Source organism: Xyrauchen texanus, chromosome 21 (assembly GCF_025860055.1).
Source record: "Xyrauchen texanus isolate HMW12.3.18 chromosome 21, RBS_HiC_50CHRs, whole genome shotgun sequence".
Taxonomy (NCBI): Eukaryota; Metazoa; Chordata; class Actinopteri; order Cypriniformes; family Catostomidae; genus Xyrauchen; species Xyrauchen texanus.
In genome coordinates, this window is record NC_068296.1 from 2,834,224 (window position 1) to 2,852,476 (window position 18,253).

At 48.4% G+C, this 18,253-nt stretch overlaps 1 protein-coding gene across 1 annotated transcript in view; it reads left to right on the plus strand.

Moving 5' to 3' along the window:
* The first annotated feature begins 457 nt into the window (after positions 1-457).
* frmd4a (FERM domain containing 4A) overlaps positions 458-18,253 on the plus strand; it is a 193,636-nt gene continuing 175,840 nt past the window's right edge. The window contains exon 1 of the mRNA XM_052151836.1: positions 458-645. Within this exon, the coding sequence (XP_052007796.1) occupies positions 613-645 (33 nt within the window). The 5' untranslated portion in view covers positions 458-612. The remainder of the gene's footprint in view (positions 646-18,253) is intronic.

The following is an 18,253-nucleotide window of genomic DNA, read 5'->3' on the forward strand; positions in this document are numbered from 1 at the left end:
TGGTTCGATCCCCACAGACACCACCATTGTGTCCTTGATCAAGACACTTAACTCCAGGTTGCTCCGGGGGGATTGTCCCTGTAATTAGTGCACTGTAAGTCGCTTTGGATAAAAGCGTCTGCCAAATGCAAAAATGTAAATGTAAACTTATGTAAACTGGGACTTGAGCATTTTAAGTGTAAACCTGTTTCGTTATATAGCGCCCCCACTTTAGACTCGCCGGCAGGTCCACAGAGTTGAAGAGGTTAATCGGAAAATCGATATTTTTACACATCCGTCTGTGTGCTCTATACGTGTGCTCTTTAATTGACACAATATTGGCAAAACATAAATTACTCAAACACACGACACAGTTACCTTTTCTCAAATGCAAACTCCCACGGTCATTAAACATGTGACTTACACACACACACACACACACACACACACACAGAGGCTTTCCTGCCGGGGAGGAGATTGCTCTGAGTGTGTGTGAGGGCACAGCAGTGTGTGTGTGTGTATTTTCAGAGAAGCGCCCATTTCTCTGTGAGTGTTGAGCGAGTTGGATACGTTACCGAAACGATGATGGCAGTATGAAAGGATTGTGGGTATTCTAAGGAATGAACAGAAGCCATGGAAGGGCTGCTTTCTCCCATGCGCACACGGGTAAGTGCTCTGGTTGCCGGGGGATACAGGAAGAATGCTATAGAATGAGAGTGAGAGATGGACAGAGCGGGAGAGTGCCGGTGAAAACTTGGGTTTAATGTCACGTTCTGCCTGGAGACAGCAAGATGCTGAGTGTAAGAGTGAGACACACAGATGAAAAGGATTAGATTGGTCCATTTGATATTTTTGAGGGTCACCTTTATGTCCATGCCAAGCGTTCATGTATTACCCAACCCTGTATCATGGCAAGTCGTGGTACGAGATGGTGAAATCACAAGAAATCTTACAAGTTGGCTCGAAACAACTTGGGACTTTGACACGCTTGAGTTCATTGAGACTCGATGGCAGGGTTTGGTATCGGAGCACAGTTTAAGACATTGTTGACATCTTGAGACACATGTGGGACTTCAGAAAAGGTCGCAATTTGCTTTACTCTCATTGCTGTCTAAGAGAAGCATTTGAGATATTTAAGAGATCTCGTTTGTGATCTTTCTTTCCTTGTGCAGCTTCTCGAATTGGTAGTATTTTTAAACCAAGTATTTTTGGACAGTGGTAGTGGATGCAAAAAACAGCAAAGCGAGGTGAATTCTAGGACAGACCTGGCACACTTCAGTGTGTGTGTGTGTGTGTGCGTGTGTGCGCCTGTGTGAGAGAGAGAGAGTGCATGTGTGTGTGTGAGAGAGAGTGTGCGTGTACGTGTGTGTGTGTGTGTGAGAGAGAGAGTGCATGTGTGTGTGTGTGAGAGAAAGTGCGTGTACGTTTGTGTGTGTGTGTGTGAGAGAGAGAGAGCGTGAGTGACTGTGAGTGCATGTGTGTTAGTGTGCGTGAGTGTGTGTTTGTGTGTGTGCGTGTGTGTTTGCGCGTGTGTGTGTGTTTGTGAGAGAGAGAGAGAGTGTGCATGTGTGCACGTGTGTGTGTGTGTGTGTGTGTGGGAGAGTGTGCATGTGTGTGCGTGTGTGTGAGAGAGAGTGTGCATGTGCGTGAGTGAGTGTGTGTGCGTGTGTGTGAGTGCGTGTGTTAGTGTGCGTGAGTGTGTGTGTGCGTGTGAGTGCATGTGCATGAGTGAGTGTGCGTGAGTGTGAGCGTGTGTGTGTGTTTGCGCGTGTGTATGTGTGTGTGTGCGTGCGTGTATGTGTTTGTGAGAGTGTGCATGTGCGTGCGTGTGTGTGTGTGTGTGTGTGTGTGTTAGTGTGCGTGAGTGTGTGTGTGTGTTTGCGCGTGTGTGCGTGCGTGTGAGTGCGTGTGTGTGTTAGTGTGCGTGAGTGTGTGTGTGTGTTTGCGCGTGTGTGTGTGTGCGTGCGTGTGAGTGCGCGTGTGTGTGTGTGATTTTCTAGAGATTGTTTTCAAGCACAACTGTAGCAGAGACTGAATGCAAATGCAGAGTAAGAGTTCAAAGCCCCGAGGATATAAAGAGAGAGTTGAAACACAATACCAGTCGATCATCGTGCACAGATCTGAGTGCAAACAGAAATATTGAATTGATAAAGATTTTCATTTGTGTCTAGTGATCCGTGTTTATAGAAAGAGTCAACATGTGACATTTCATCTCATCTCTCTCTCTCTCTCTCTTTCTCTCTCTCTCTCTTTCTGTCTAGCTCTCAAATTGTGTGTGTAGAGGTGCAAGCACACATACTGGTTTTCAAAATGTGTGTGTATATGTGTTTCTATTACTACTGTAGTGGATGTAGGTGTGAGTATATAGAAATAATAATGGTACAGGTAATGCAGCCACGAGCTGTCCAGATGGCATCATTGTGATACTTCAACCTTTAATGCCTTAATAAATATGCATGGGTACCGTATGGATGCATGTGGGAATGAAAGATTAGAAATAGATTTGAATGGCAGTTTTACTTGCTTAAAGGAATACATGCACACTTGCACGTTTGTTTGATGTCATGTTGGTTGCTTTCCATTGGCTTCTGTTGTATTTATATTTATAAGTATAATCTTATTCCCAAACTAATGACTCTTATCAGATGATTCTTTTGAATCTACAGCATGACCAGTAAATCTGATTCCCAAACTAATGACTCTTATCAGATGATTCTTTTGAATCTACAGCATGACCAGTAAATCTGATTCCCAAACTAATGACTCTTATCAGATGATTCTTTTGAATCTACAGCATGACCAGTAAATCTGATTCCCAAACTAATGACTCTTATCAGATGATTCTTTTGAATCTACAGCATGACCAGTAAATCTGATTCCCAAACTAATGACTCTTATCAGATGATTCTTTTGAATCTACAGCATGACCAGTATAGTCTGATTCCCAAACGAATGACTCTTATCAGATGATTCTTTTGAATCTATAGCATGACCAGTATAGTCCGATTCCTAAACTAATGACTCTTATCAGATGATTCTTTTGAATCTATAGCATGACCAGTATAGTCCGATTCCTAAACTAATGACTCTTATCAGATGATTCTTTTGAATCTATAGCATGACCAGTATAGTCCGATTCCTAAACTAATGACTCTTATCATATGATTCTTTTGAATCTACAGCATGAAACATACAATGCTAGTGTACCTCCTGAACATATTACATTTATCAACCGGTTCTTTTTAGTGCATTAAAAACGCATTGAACCTCAAGTTATTAATTTCGTCATGTCTGTCCCGTAATGAACTGCTTCTGTGCTTTGTGTACTCAAGACTTGTGACACAGAAATCAGAATGATTACTGGATGGTTGTATATATGACAATGTGCAGTTAAAGATACACATTATGAGTTTTGTTGCAGTTAGTGGTAGTGGTATTTGTGTGTGTGTGTCTCTGTGTGTCTGTATCTGTCTCTGTGTCTCTGTGCGTCTGTATCTGTCTCTGTGTCTGTGTGCGTCTGTATCTGTGTGTGTCTGTGTGTGTCTGTATCTGTCTCTGTGTCTCTGTGCGTCTGTATCTGTCTCTGTGTCTCTGTGCGTCTGTATCTGTCTCTGTGTCTGTGTGCGTCTGTATCTGTGTGTGTCTGTGTGTGTCTGTATCTGTCTCTGTGTCTCTGTGCGTCTGTATCTGTCTCTGTGTCTGTGTGCGTCTGTATCTGTGTGTGTCTGTGTGTGTCTGTATCTGTCTCTGTGCGTGTCTCTGTGTCTCTGTGTCTCTGTGCGTCTGTATCTGTCTCTGTGTCTCTGTGCGTGTCTCTGTGCGTCTGTATCTGTCTCTGTGTCTCTGTGCTTCTGTGTGTGTCTCTGTGTCTGTGTGCGTCTGTATCTGTCTCTGTGTCTCTGTGCGTGTCTCTGTGCGTCTGTATCTGTCTCTGTGTCTCTGTGCTTCTGTGTGTGTCTCTGTGTCTGTGTGCGTCTGTATCTGTCTCTGTGTCTCTGTGCGTGTCTCTGTGCGTCTGTATCTGTCTCTGTGTCTCTGTGCTTCTGTGTTTGTCTCTGTGTCTGTGTGCGTCTGTATCTGTCTCTGTGTCTCTGTGCGTGTCTCTGTGCGTCTGTATCTGTCTCTGTGTCTCTGTGCTTCTGTGTGTGTCTCTGTGTCTGTGTGCATCTGTATCTGTCTCTGTGTCTCTGTGCGTGTCTCTGTGCGTCTGTATCTGTCTCTGTGTCTCTGTGCTTCTGTGTGTGTCTCTGTGTCTGTGTGCATCTGTATCTGTCTCTGTGTCTCTGTGCGTGTCTCTGTGCGTCTGTATCTGTCTCTGTGTCTCTGTGCGTCTGTGTGTGTCTCTGTGTCTGTGTGCGTCTGTATCTGTCTCTGTGTCTCTGTGCGTGTCTCTGTGCGTCTGTGTGTCTGTCTCTGTGCGTCTGTGTGTGTCTCTGTGTCTCTGTGCGTGTGTCTCTTTGCTTCTGTGTGTGTGTCTCTGTGTCTCTGTGCGTCTGTGTGTGTCTCTGTGTCTCTGTGCGTCTGTATCTGTCTCTGTGTCTCTGTGCTTCTGTGTGTCTCTGTGTCTGTGTGCGTCTGTATCTGTGTCTGTGTGTGTCTCTGTGCGTCTGTATCTGTCTCTGTGTCTCTGTGCCTGTCTCTGTGCGTCTGTATCTGTCTCTGTGTCTCTGTGCCTGTCTCTGTGCGTCTGTATCTGTCTCTGTGTCTCTGTGCCTGTCTCTGTGCGTCTGTATCTGTCCCTGTGTGTCTGTGTGTCTCTCTGTGTGTCTCTGTGTGTGTCTGTGTCTCTCTGTGTGTCTCTGTGCGTCTGTGAGTGTCCCTGTGAGTCTGTGTGTCTCTCTGTGTGTGTCTGTGCATCTGTATAAAGTGAGATTGACCAAAGTACTGTGGTGCTGAGGCAGCAGTTGTCAGAGTTAAGTCTAGCCATGCATGTAAAAACAGAGATGAGGGAGCGAGAGCTAAAGAGATGTCAGCACTCTTGTCCGAGATGAGTAGACAGCAGAAATCTACGACATTATCCTCAGTCGTGGTCTGATGGAGTTTAAGAAAGACACTCTGGAGAGTTTATAGACACATGCTGGTAATGCACACAGTAGAATAAGATGTGTTAGATCACATCTACATAAATAAGACATACTGAATAAACCCTCATCTGTAAAACTCCCATAGAAAGCTCTCTGCCTGTAGTGTTGCCTTTGCTGAAGGGATAGTTGACCCAAAAACTGAAATGAATGACGTACCGGTCACCTTGACACGTTTGAACTTTTAGTCTGATTTGCATCAACTTAACTGTACGTTTTCGGCCTGAAACTTAATTAAATCCTCCGTGTGATTTTGTGTGTGTGTGTGTGTGTGTGTGCATAAGCTCTAACTGATGTGTCCGAGTATGGACAAGTGGATATCTATCAGTTCTATTAGACTCACAGTAGATCAATGAGCAGATGTTATCTTGGATTACGTGTCAAAAGCTATCGAAGGGAGTGTGTGTGTAATTGGACATGTTTTACTGGAGGGATGTGTGTTAAAGATGTGCACAGAATCCTGAACATCCTGTGTGGAAACCAGGATGAAAAGTGAAAATGATATCATCATTTACTCACCTTCTTGTAGTTCCAGACCTGTATGACTTTCTATGTGTCTTTATGGAACACAAAAGGAGACGTTTAGCAAAATGTTGACACTGGTTGGTTTTCTATAGTTCTTCTCAAGCATGTTCGTCACTGTCACTTTTGTCCACTTGGTAGTTCACTAACTTTAAAATTATTAATAATTAGGGGCAAAATTGTTTGGTGTAATGGAAATTAAAAGTTGTATTTTTTTTTTTAATCGCTAGAATTATTTTTCACATAATAAATATTTAAATGGTTTGTTTATTTCACTTTTTTTTTAATTTTTTTTTTTTAAATTTTTTTTAGATTATTACAGTTTTCAAATTTTTATAATTTGTATTTTTAGAATGGATTTTAATTAATATTGAAAGTCTGAGTCTGGGACAAGATTAAAGCAGGAAAATCTACATAAAAGCCATTTGAAAAGTACCAAAAATAAATGATGAATGCCTGATTAATATGTTTTCAATTCAGTCGTAATGAGACCTTCATATAACAAAAATATTAAAAGTTGAAAACTGTCGATTTTGATCAAAATCACCCCCAAATGAACGAAAATTCCTACTGTAAAAAAAAAAAAAAAAACAGAGAAAATAATGGCATTGAGTCCAGACAATCACACCAGAAATCACATGATTTTATGTAGATTTTTTTATGATTATTATAATTTTTTTTTTTTTTTTTTGTTTGTGTGTGATTGTTGCTCTGGCACCAAACATGTGTGTATGTGGCATCATTAGTGTGTGTGTGTCTCAGTGGTAAGCACCGTTACAGCTGTCCATGCTAATGCTAACAGATGGACCCATTAAGACAGAATCCCCGAAGCCAAAGACCAGACAGACAGACAGACAGACAGAGAGACAGACAGACAGACAGATAGACAGAGAGAGAAGGAGTGAGAGGTTTGGGCCAGAGAGAGAGACTGCAGTCTGTCTACCCAATCTCTCTCTCTCTCTCTCTCTCTCTCTCTCTCTCTCTCTCTCTCTCTCTCTGTTGTCTCATTGTTTCTTTCCCATCTCTGTTAATTAACAGGGAAGCAGCTGGTGTAATATTCCAGGTCAAAGTGGAGAGCAGGAGGCAAAACCTCAACATGAGTCCCGAAACAGCTGATTAAATTACTCAACCAAATCACAAAAATGATATAACACTCCCCCTCGGCCCTCCTTTAAAAGAGCAAACTATTGGAGCGTAATGGGCAGGTGGCGTCCATGTTGGAAGCAGGATTGTAGACTTCATCTCCCAGCTGTCAGTGCTACAGTGATGGATTTGTGATCCGACTGGTCATAGTAATCAGGGTCAGAGAGCAGCTCGTTTAGATCCACTTAATGAGGAAGTGATTGTCTGAGAGAACGCAGAGATATACATTTTAGTTGGTCCATGATTTTATTGAGTTAGAGAACAGAAGCATAAAATAAGCACAATGTAAAGATTGGTTTGGAGTAGGCATAATCGCAGTGGATTTCAATTCAGTTTATTCATTACTGAGGAATAATCAGTGGGTGATTTATTTGAATGAATGGATATCAAACTGCTTCATGATGTGTGACTGACATTTTTTGTTGGGTTCTGAAGTGATTTAACACAAATATGTATATAATAGTTCCATAATCAACCATAAGGTGAACAGCTGGATTTGAAAATGGTCATTTTTAGAACCAGAATCTCCAGCTTATGATAGTGAAGCCATTTCCTCAGACAGAGAGACAAGAGTGAGACAGAGAGAGAGAGAGGGAGAGAGAGTGAGACAGTGAAACTGTGTTTTTGTGTCAGAGAGAGAGAGAGAGAGAGCTGCAGGAACGGGTGAGAGTCTGTACGGACAGAGGACGAGGAGAGACTCACAGAGGTCATGACCCAGTTGGCAGTCCCTCTGTAGAGGGCTTTTGTCCTCATGCTAATGAGTCTCACGGACATTCATAAATCATGGAACTCTCCTCTCCTCTCCTCTCCTCTCCTCCCATCTCCTCCCCTCTCCTCTCCTCTCCTCTCCTCTCAATTTTTCCTTTCTGCTCTGTTCCTTTCCTTCATTTGACTTTTTCCTTCGCTTTTTCTTTCCTTCCAATGTTCTCTTTTCTTTCTGTTCCCTTTCCATTTTCCTTTTCCTCCCCATTTCTTTTTCCTTTCCTTCCACTCCCATTTTCTTGTTCCTTTCCATTTTCCCTTTTCTTCCTATTTCAACTTTCCTTTACTTATTTCCCTGTCCCTCCCATTTCCTCTTTTCCTTTCCATGTTATCTTTCCTTTCCTTTCCTTTCTCCTTTCTGGTTTCCCCTTTCCTTACAATTCCCTATTTCCTTCCTATTTCCTATCAGTCCCTTTCCATTTTCCCTTCTCTTCCTATTTCATCTTTCCTTTAGTTTTTTCCTTGTCCCTCCCATTTCCTATTTTCCCTTTAATGTCACCTTTCCTTTCCTTTCAGTCCCTTTCCGTTTTCCCTTTTCTTCCTATTCCACCTTTCCCTGTCCCTCCCATATCCTTTTCCCTTCCATGGCCTCTTTCCTTTCCTTTCAGTACCTTTCTGGTTTCCCCTTTCCTTACAATTCCCTATTCCCCTTCTGTCGCTCTCTCCATGTTGTGTCCGAGAAGCGACACTAGGGGTCTCTCTTGAGCGCCGATATCCACCTCTGATCTGTGAAAAAAGGCCAATGAGAGTTGGCAGCCAGTATTTGCATGTCCCGCCCCCGGACATACGGGTATTTAAGCGGTGCAAATACGGGAGTTCATTCAGAAAATTTCTTCGGAGCCGATGGTCTGTCTGCAGTTTGCTGCGAGTTACACACCACTATTACGTTCCTGTTTCCTCTGACGATCTGCATGCTGTTGGATTTGACGGCACACAACAGCGGCTTTCTCCTACTTTGCACGGCGTGCATTGTTGCCCCTGATCGCTTCGACAGCGCAGACACACACACATACTGTGTATTAAAAGAGTTATTTCCCTTAAAAGAGTGAATTTCTCTAAAAGAGCAAAACACAGCGGCGTTGAACGTCCTTTTCAAGATGCCCTTCCGCCCCTGTGTTGTTCCTGGATGCGGTAGAGTGCTCTCCGCTTCAGACGGCCACAGGCGCTGTCTCGTGTGTTTGGGCCGCGATCAAACTGAGGCGGCGTTTGTGGATGGCTCATGTTCTCACTGCGAGAACATGACCATGACCACGTTGCGGTCGCGGCTCGCTTTCAACAGAGAGCAAGCCACCCCAGCTGCACCCCGCATTGTTCGTTCTTCCCACGGGATTGAGGACGATGCGGTTGGCGCTGGGGGCGATTTGGGGGCGGCAGCGGGTGCAGTTTCGCCGGGTAGCCCCCCGCGAACCTCCCGCTCTCCAACACGCTCGCTGGTCCCCGTCTACGCTCGCGGCGATAGCGGCTCGCCTCACGGCCCGGCTGTCTATCCTCCCGAGCCCGAAGCAGATGAGCTCGCCGCTGCATCGGAGACTGTGATGTCTGATGCCGAGGACTCCCCTGGACTGCCGCCTTCGGGCCAGCAGGCCCAGGCTGAGGCCGACGCTCAGATGTCTGACATGCTTTCCCGGGCCGCCGTGAGCGTGGGGTTGGATTGGAACCCTCCATCCTCCCCACAGCCTTCACGGTTGGATGACTGGTTCCTGGGGGCAGCGCGCCATTCGCGGCCACGCATCCCCCCGGTCCCGTTTTTCCCGGAGGTGCATGACGAGCTGACGTCTACGTGGTCTAGGTGCCACCCGCTCCACTCTCACCACCCTCGACAGCGGAGAGCGCCACGGATACGGGGCGATTCCCCAGGTCGATAGGGCAGTTGCGTACCATCTATGCCCCGGTAGCCCTACCTCCTGGTGTGGCCGCCCCGTACTCCCATCCATGCCCTGTAGGACAACATCCTCGCTCAACACGAAGGCCTACAGTGCGGCTGGACGTGCTGCCTCCGCCCTGCATGCGATGGCCCTCCTGCAAGTCCACCAGGCCAAATCACTCAGAAACATGCACGGGGGTGGACCTGATCCTGATGTGCTGCAGGAACTGTGCTCAGCGACCGACCTCGCCCTGAGAGCGACGAAGGCCACAGCGCAGGCACTCGGACAGGCGATGGCCACCCTAGTGGTCCAGGAATGCCATCTCTGGCTCAATCTGGTCGAGATGCGTGAGGCCAACAAGAACCGCTTCCTAGACGCACCTGTCTCCCAGATTGGCCTTTTCGGCGACACCGTCGAGGACTTCGCCCAACAGTTCTCCGCGGTGAAGAAGCAGACGGAGGCCATCTCTCACATCATGCCCCGCCGCACACCTGCCGCTATGGGCCCTGCCCCGTCTGCTCGCCGAGGGCGCCCCCCTGTGGCGAAGAAACCAGCTCCTGCTCCACCCCAACCCGGGCCCAGCTCTCAGCCCCAGCGTCGAGCACCCTGCAGGCGGCATACGCCCCCTGTCTCACGAACCCCCTCTAAGACCCGGAAGCCTCCCAAGCGTTCCTGAGACAGTCGACCCAGAGCCGAAGACGTTAGCTCCGGAGGTGGTAAGACCGCTCTGTCCCCCGGTGGAGGGCCGGGAGGAGAATCCTTTATTTTTTCATTTGCCACACCCCCTGACGGGGGATGTGGTACCCACATTCTCAATAAAAGAGCTATTTCCTTTGCCTCTGGGTCACCTGGCCCGCAAATTCCGTTCTCACGGCAATCTGCTTTCAGATTACGACAGTCCCGGTACACCGGATGTGGCGATCCCGCCTTCCGCCTGCCCACGACTGTCCCCCGGCCGGCCGGTTCAGATGAGTCCAGAGGACGCCAACATCACACCTCCTCCTCAGTCACGAACCCACCCCCTGCCGGGCGCGCGGAGCAAGGTAAGTGCTTTGAGTCTATTCTCAGCACCTCAGCCTCACGCCGCAATGAAGCCACCCGACGGCGCATTACCTGTTCCGCCCCGCTGCAAGGCCTCGCCGGGTACGTCCAAAATACTCGTCCCTTTGGTGCCCCTAGCGCAGAGCTGGGAAGCGTGGTTTTCGCTTCCCAACGCGTCACGCTGGCTGCACCGGACCATTCGACTTGGTTACGCAATTCAGTTTGCCCGGCTCCCGCCCCCCTTCAGGGGCGTCCGCTTTTCCGCAGTACACGGCGAGCATGCCAGTTCCCTGTGCACGGAAATCGCGACCCTCTTAGCCAAGGGCGCGGTAGAGCCCGTCCCTCCAACCGAAATGAGGAAGGGTTTCTACAGCCCTTACTTCATTGTACCCAAGAAAGGCGGCGGCTTACGACCAATCCTGGACCTGCGAGTTTTCAATCGGGCCTTGTTAAAACTCCCGTTCAAAATGCTCACACAGAGAAATATTATGGCTGGTGTTCAGCATCTAGATTGGTTCGCAGCGGTAGACCTGAAGGACGCGTACTTCCACGTCTCAATTCTGCCGCGACACCGACCCTTCTTACGGTTCGCGTTCGACGGCCAGGCGTTTCAGTACAAAGTCCTCCCCTTCGGCCTGTCTCTGTCCCCTCGCGTCTTCACGAAGGTCGCAGAGGCGGCCCTTGCCCCGCTACGAGTAGCCGGCACCCGAATTCTCAACTACCTCGACGACTGGCTCATCCTAGCACACTCTCGAGAGTAACTATGCACACACAGAGACCAGGTGCTCCAGCACCTCAGCCGCTTGGGGCTTCAGGTCAACTGGGAAAAGAGCAAGCTCACTCCGGTTCAGAGCATCTCTTTTCTCGGGTTGGAGTTAGACTCAGTCTCGATGACAGCACGTCTCACGAGCAAGCGTGCTTAGTCGGTGATGGACTGCCTCGCTTCCTTCAAGCCAGGCACAGTGGTCCCTCTAAAAGTTTTCCAGAGGCTCCTGGGGCATATGGCGTCCTCCGCGGCGGTCGCGCCGCTGGGGTTGATGCATATGAGACCACTCCAGCACTGGCTCCAGACTCGAGTCCCGAGACAAGCATGGCACCACGGCACGCATCGGGTAAGGATCACCCCCGCCTGCCTCAAAACACTGCAGCAGGTGTCCCGACGCGTTTTGGTCACAACCGACGCCTCCCGGTCCAGGTGGGGTGCCGTGTGCAGCGGGCATGTAGCAGCGGGCCGTTGGAAAGTGGCCCCGCTGCGTTGGCACATCAACTGCCTGGAGTTGCTGATCGTCCTTCTTGCTCTCAGGAAGTTCCTCCCATTAGTTCGGGACAAACACGTCCTCGTGAGAGCGGACAGCACCACGGTGGTGGCGTACATAAATCGCCAAGGCGGCGTACGCTCCCGCCACATGTCACAACTCGCCCGCCGTCTCCTCCTATGGAGCCAGCAGCGACTCACATCCCCGGCAAGCTCAATGTCGTAGCGGACGCGCTATCATGACAACGCCTGCCCGGTGGGGAGTGGAGGCTTCACCCCCAGTCGGTCCAGCTGATTTGAGAACGGTTTGGCAAGGCACAGGTAGACCTGTTTGCCTCCCAGGAAACCTCCCACTGCCCGCTCTGGTACGCCCTAACAGAGGCTCCCCTCGGGACAGACGCGCTGGCACACAGCTGGCCCTCGGGGCTGCGCAAGTACGCATTTCCCCCAGTGAGCCTTCTTGCACCGGTGCTGTGCAAGGTCAGGGAGGACGAGGAGCAAGTCACGTTAGTGGCCCACTACTGGCCCACTTGGACTTGGTTCTCGGAACTCAGGCTTCTCGCGACAGCTCCTCCCTGGCAAATTCCCCTGAGAAAGGACCTCCTCTCTCAGGGACGGGGCACGCTCTGGCACCCGCGCCCAGACCTCTGGAACCTCCACGTCTGGTCCCTGGACGGGATGCGGAAGAGCTAGCCGACCGTTGTGAATACAATCAACCAAGCCAGAGCCCCCTCTACCAGGCACCTTTACGCCCTAAAGTGGCACTCGTTCGCAGATTGGTGTTCTTCCCGAACCGAAGACCCGCAGAGATGCGCGATCAAGTCAGTGCTCCTGTTCCTACAGGAGAGGCTGGACAGGAGGCTGTCCCTGTCCACCCTCAAGGTGTATGTTGCCGCCATTGCCGCCCACCACGATCCTGTAGACGGCAAGTCTTTGGGTAAGCGCGACCTGATCCTCAGGTTCCTGAGAGGCGCCCGGAGGTTGAATCCCTCCCGGCCAGGCCTAGTTCCCTCCTGGGATCTCTCGGTAGTCTTGGCAGGACTCCAGAGACCCCCCTTCGAGCCGCTTGAATCAATTGGACTCAGGGCCCTCTCTCTTAAGACAGCCCTGCTGATCGCGCTCGCCTCTATCAAGTGGGTCGTGGACCTGCAAGCGTTCGGTGGAGTTCGGTCCGGCGGATACGTCTGTGATCCTAAGGCCACGACCGGGCTATGTGCCCAAGGTTCCTACCACACCATTCCGAGATCAGGTAGTGAACCTACAAGCGCTGCCCCGGGAGGAGGCAGACCCAGCCCTTTCGTTGCTATGTCCAGTGCGCGCCCTGCGCATTTACCTGGACCACACACAGAGCACCAGATGCTCTGAGCAGCTCTTTGTCTGCTTTGGGGGATGGCAGAAAGGGAATGCCATCTCCAAACAGAGGCTCGCCCACTGGGTTGTTGACGCCATCACACTGGCTTATCACACCCAGGCCGTGCCCCTACCCTTGCGGGTCCGAGCTCACTCAACAAGGGGTGTTGCGTCCTCGTGGGCACTGGCCAAGGGCACCTCCCTAGCAGACATCTGTAGAGCCGCGGGTTGGGCAACACCCAACACCTTCGCGAGGTTTTACAACCTCCGCGTTGAGTCGGTTGCGTCTCGTATTTTCTCAGGTCCGAGCCCGTAGAACTCGGTAACACGTAGACTGAAGATTGGAATGGGTCCCCTAGTGTCGCTTCTCCAACACAACGTGGAGAGAGCGACAGAAGGGGAACGTTTGGTTACGTATGTAACCTCCGTTCCCCAAGGGAGGGAACGACACGTTGTGTCTTTCCTCCGCCATGTCGCTGAACCGAGCCACTGTTGTGGCCGGACCATTTCCGGCTACTCAGAAAAATCCTGAATGAACTCCCGTATTTGCGCCGCTTAAATACCCGTATGTCCGGGGGCGGGACATGCAAATACTGGCTGCCAACTCTCATTGGCCTTTTTTCATAGATCAGAGGTGGATATCGGCGCTCAAGAGAGACCCCTAGTGTCGCTTCTCGGACACAACGTGTCGTTCCCTCCCTCGGGGAACGGAGGTTACATACGTAACCAAACGTTTCCTTCCTATTTCCTATTTCCTTTCCTTTCAGTCCATTTCCATTTTCCCCTCTCTTCCTATTTCATCTTTCCTTTCCTTTCAGTCCCTTTCCGTTTTCCCCTCTCTTCCTATTTCATCTTTCCTTTACTTTTTCCCTGTCCCTCCCATTTCCTTTTTCCCTTCCATGTCCTCTTTTCCTTTCTTTCCTTTCAGTCCCTTTCTGGTTTCCCCTTTACTTACAATTCCCTATTTCCTTCCTATTTCCTATCAGTCCCTTTCTGTTTTCCCTTTTCTTCCTATTTCATCTTTCCTTTACTTTTTTCCCTGTCCCTCCCATTTCCTTTTCCCCTTCCATGTCCTCTTTTCCTTTCTTTCCTTTCCTTTCAGTCCCTTTCTGTTTTCCCTTCTCTTCCTATTTCATTTTTCCTTAACTTTTTTCCCTGTCCCTCCCATTTCCTTTTTCCCTTCCATGTCCTATTTTCAGTCCCTTTCCGGTTCCCCTTTCCTTACAATTCCCTATTTCCTTCCTAATTCCTATTTCCTCTTTCCTTTGCTATACTTTTCCTTTCTAGTCCCTCCCATTTCCTCTTTTTCTTTTTCCTTTTCCTTCCCTTTGCCTCCCATTTCCTATTTCCTTTTCTTTCTCTTTTCCATTTATTTTCTTTCCTATACTTTTCTTTTCCTGTCCCGCCCATTTCCTCTTCCATTTCTGGTTTCCCCTTTCCTTTCCTTTCTTTCCCATTTCCTTTTCCTTGTTCTTTTCCTTTCCCTTCCTTTTCTTTCCTCTACATTTTCCTTTCATTTCCTTTTGTTTTTCTTTCCCTTTTTCTTTTCCTTTTCTTATCTTTTCTATTCTTTCCCTCCTATTTGCTCTTCACTTTCTGTCCCTTTTTGGTTTCCCTTTTCCTTACCATTTCCTCTTTCCTTTCCTTTTTACGTGTCTTTTTTTTGCTCCCTTTCGGTTTTTTTTATTTTCCTTTCCTTTCCTTTTACCTTTCCTTTTCCTTTCTTTCCTTGCCAGTGCTGTTGTAGTGATAACCATCTGAATAATGATCAGGCACATACTCGGACAGACTCTGGTATTCTGGGACAGGGTACTGATTGATGCATGGAATCAGAGCAATTTACCCGACATGTCTGAGCTTTTAAAATCTTCAGAGAGGAGATGGCCAGCGGGAGTTTACAGAGCAGACAGAAATAATGTGTGTGTCCGTGCAAACCTCTTGTGCTTTTCTTAATAGAAACTGGGTTTGCAGTTATAGGCCAGGGGCTCTTTCCTCTGTTCCATTAGGACTCTTGTGATCTTCCTCATCAAGCGTCAGACCTGCAGCACTTCACCAATATCTCTCGCTTTAGCCCTGTGGCTTCAGCAGTTGTCATAGAAACAGCCTGGCTGATGGGATGTCATCATCATCATCTGATCTGCAATTTCACGCAGCGGGATGATGATTTAAGGGCCACATCATGCTGGATGCCACTCTTTTCATCATATGCTCAACAACGTTTATGTGTATGTGTGCAAAGCTTCAATGACATCATCATCCTGTCTTGAAGAGGGCTGCTGCCGCATTAGAAGCTTTAAAGGAATAGTTCACTCAAAAAGGAAAATTGATGTTGATCAAGTGCATTAATGTGCAAATATGCAGAGGAAAGTGTCAATCACGGCCTGATGGTTTGTGGTGACACTTTGTAAGATGGATATTAGTGGAGCCATTTCATCATTCAAACTGCATATCAGAGCACACACACCTCAATACAGTTTTCCCCGTGCCTTGATTAAGGGCGCAGAATTGGGGCAGAGTCGGGACCTCAGTAATACTGCTCATTTATCATTAGAAGCCTCTCGGTGTCACATACACACAGCATGCAGTCTTCCATGTCCTGCACTCTAGTGTGTCTTCATTGTGCTGATTAGTGTGAAGTGTTTGGATTCATGAATGGAAGGCCAAAGGGTCTACAGCGAGAGACAGCGCTGAGGGTCCATGTGATGATGCAAGGACAAAAAGGCTAATAAAGGTAATCCATACGACTCAAGTGTTTTAATCCATGTCTTCTGATGTTACGATCACTTTGATTGAGAAATAGACCAAAATGTAAGTTCTTGTTTCCTATCAATCTTGACATCTGGTGCAATTAGGCTTTGATTCTGCGTGCGGTTGCCAGGTCCTCAATCACGGTATCATTATACATCAGTGTGGCAGGGCGGAGGGCGGGGCTGGGTCGTGATCCTACACACCCGGTCCCGTATTAGGCTAATTAAGCCTCCGAGGTATAAAGGTCGACTGCAGAGGATCGTGCGGGAGAGAGAGATCGTTTACGGACATGTCCGTCATGTGTGTGTTTATGTTGTCTTTTAAGTTTATCATTAAACTATCATTTATATTGACAAGCCGGTTCTCGCCTCCTCCTTGCCCATCTTAACCCCTTTACACTGGTGCCGGAAACCCGGGAAGGAGGAGGGATACGCCGTAGTAGAGTTCTCGCCACTACCGTCCACTCCAACGGAGCAGCCGCGGCCATCTGCCGGGGGGACGAGGAGCCCAGCCGCCTGAAAGAGGACGATGGACGCCGACCGCGAGGGGAGAACGGGCTCCTAACCGACCGCCTGGAGCGGTCAGGGCCGCTGCCAGGGGCGCAGGAGTCACCTACCGGCCGCTGAAACGCGGCAAGGTTTGAGACCGCCGACCGCAAGCGGGGAGGGGCTCATTGCCGACCGCCTGGAGCGAGAGAACCGCTGCCAGGGGCGGGGGAGATCCCTTCTGTTCCCCGAGAACGCGGCGGGGCGTTCCATCCGCCAGGGGCTGGAGGACTGCCTCTGATCCGCCCGGAGAGGCGCGGCTGTCGTCCGTTAGAGGGTGGAGGAGTGGCCGAGGAACAAGCTACGGCGTATCGGAGAACTGGCGAGTTTTTTTTTGTTCATCTCTCTCTCTCACTGTCGCTCTGCGTTGGCCTTTTCCCTCTTTTAAATTGTACAGTTTTTTGGGGGGTACTACACTGTTACAGGAAGTACCCCCCATTTTAATTATTTCGGTTTCCCTCCCCTTGTCCCCTCCCTCGTCCAGGTAGATGGGGATGACCTGCCGGCAGACTAAACTTAAAGCACGCCCTCCCCCAGGGAAAGAGAGGGGGGGGGACGGGGTGTACGTCAGGCCGGGGGCTCCCCAGCCTGAGAGAACGAGGGAGGAATGTGGCAGGGCGGAGGGTGGGGCCGGGTCGTGATCCTACACACCCGGTCCCGTATTAGGCTAATTATGCCTCTGTGAGGGTTAAAGGTCGACTGCAGAGGATCGTGCGGGAGAGAGAGATCGTTTACGGACATGTCCGTCGTGTGTGTTTATGTTGTCTTTTAAGTTTATCATTAAACTATCATTTATGTTGACAAGCCGGTTCTCGCCTCCTCCTTGCCCATCTTAACCCCTTTACAATCAGTAAGACGTTGCATTTTCATTTTCAAGTGTTTATCGTCAAGGTTTTGCATACTGGGGTACATTTTAAAACTAATTTAAACGGGAAACTCAGCTCGCGACTCCTTTTCATTCACGTCTGCATTTTCAAAATGGCCGTGAAAACCTGGCAACACTGTTTGGCTTGTAAATAGTGCTTTGTGCCAGGGTGAGGAAGTGTGTACAAGCTTCTTCATGGAGAATGCAGATGTCAACGTTTATAGTGAGTAAGGACTTAGGTCTGTTTCTCACACAAAGCTGTCGTATTGCTTCAGAAGACATGGATTAAACCACTCAAGTCTTATGGATTACCTTTATGATGCCTATATGTCCTTTTTGTAGCTTAGAAGTTTTGGACTACATTGACACATTGGCATCGTATGGACAAAAACAGTTCATATCTCCATCAAAATATCTTCGTTTGTGTTGCGCAGAATGAAATAAAGTCATGCAAGTGATGATACAATTATAATTTTGGGGTAAACTGTTCCTTTAAGTACGTATGTGCAATAATAATAGCGATGCCTAACCCTTTAAACTCTGGAGGTGTTTTTGCCGATTTCCTGTTTCAGTGGCAGGAGATTTCACAGAATGAGTTTCATTCTGTGCCATTTGAGTCATCATTGAGTCTGTGTCATGTGTTTGGCGCCATCTCCTGGTGGCCATATGTAACATTGTGCTTCATGTGGATTATCTAATGATCTATACATCTGATTATCTTGTGTGTGGACTCGATTGAAAGATAATCACAGACTCTAAATAATGATATGTGATATTTTATGTTGTTTTAAGCAGAAACGCGGCATATGGGCAACACCAATATAATTGTCAAAGACATATACTCAGCTATTACTTGCTATAATAATACATATATACTTGTTGTATTCTGCACTTTGAGAGCTTTCTAACAACATATGACACATGACTATTTGATCAGTTTGATGTTTTTACTGATTGCAATAATAAACTCAGCAAAACAGAAACGTCCCTTTTTCAGGACACTGTATCCATCCATCCATCCATCGTCAACCGCTTATCCTGTGTACAGGGGGGCTGGAGCCTATCCCAGCTAACATTGGGCGAAAGGCGGGGGACAC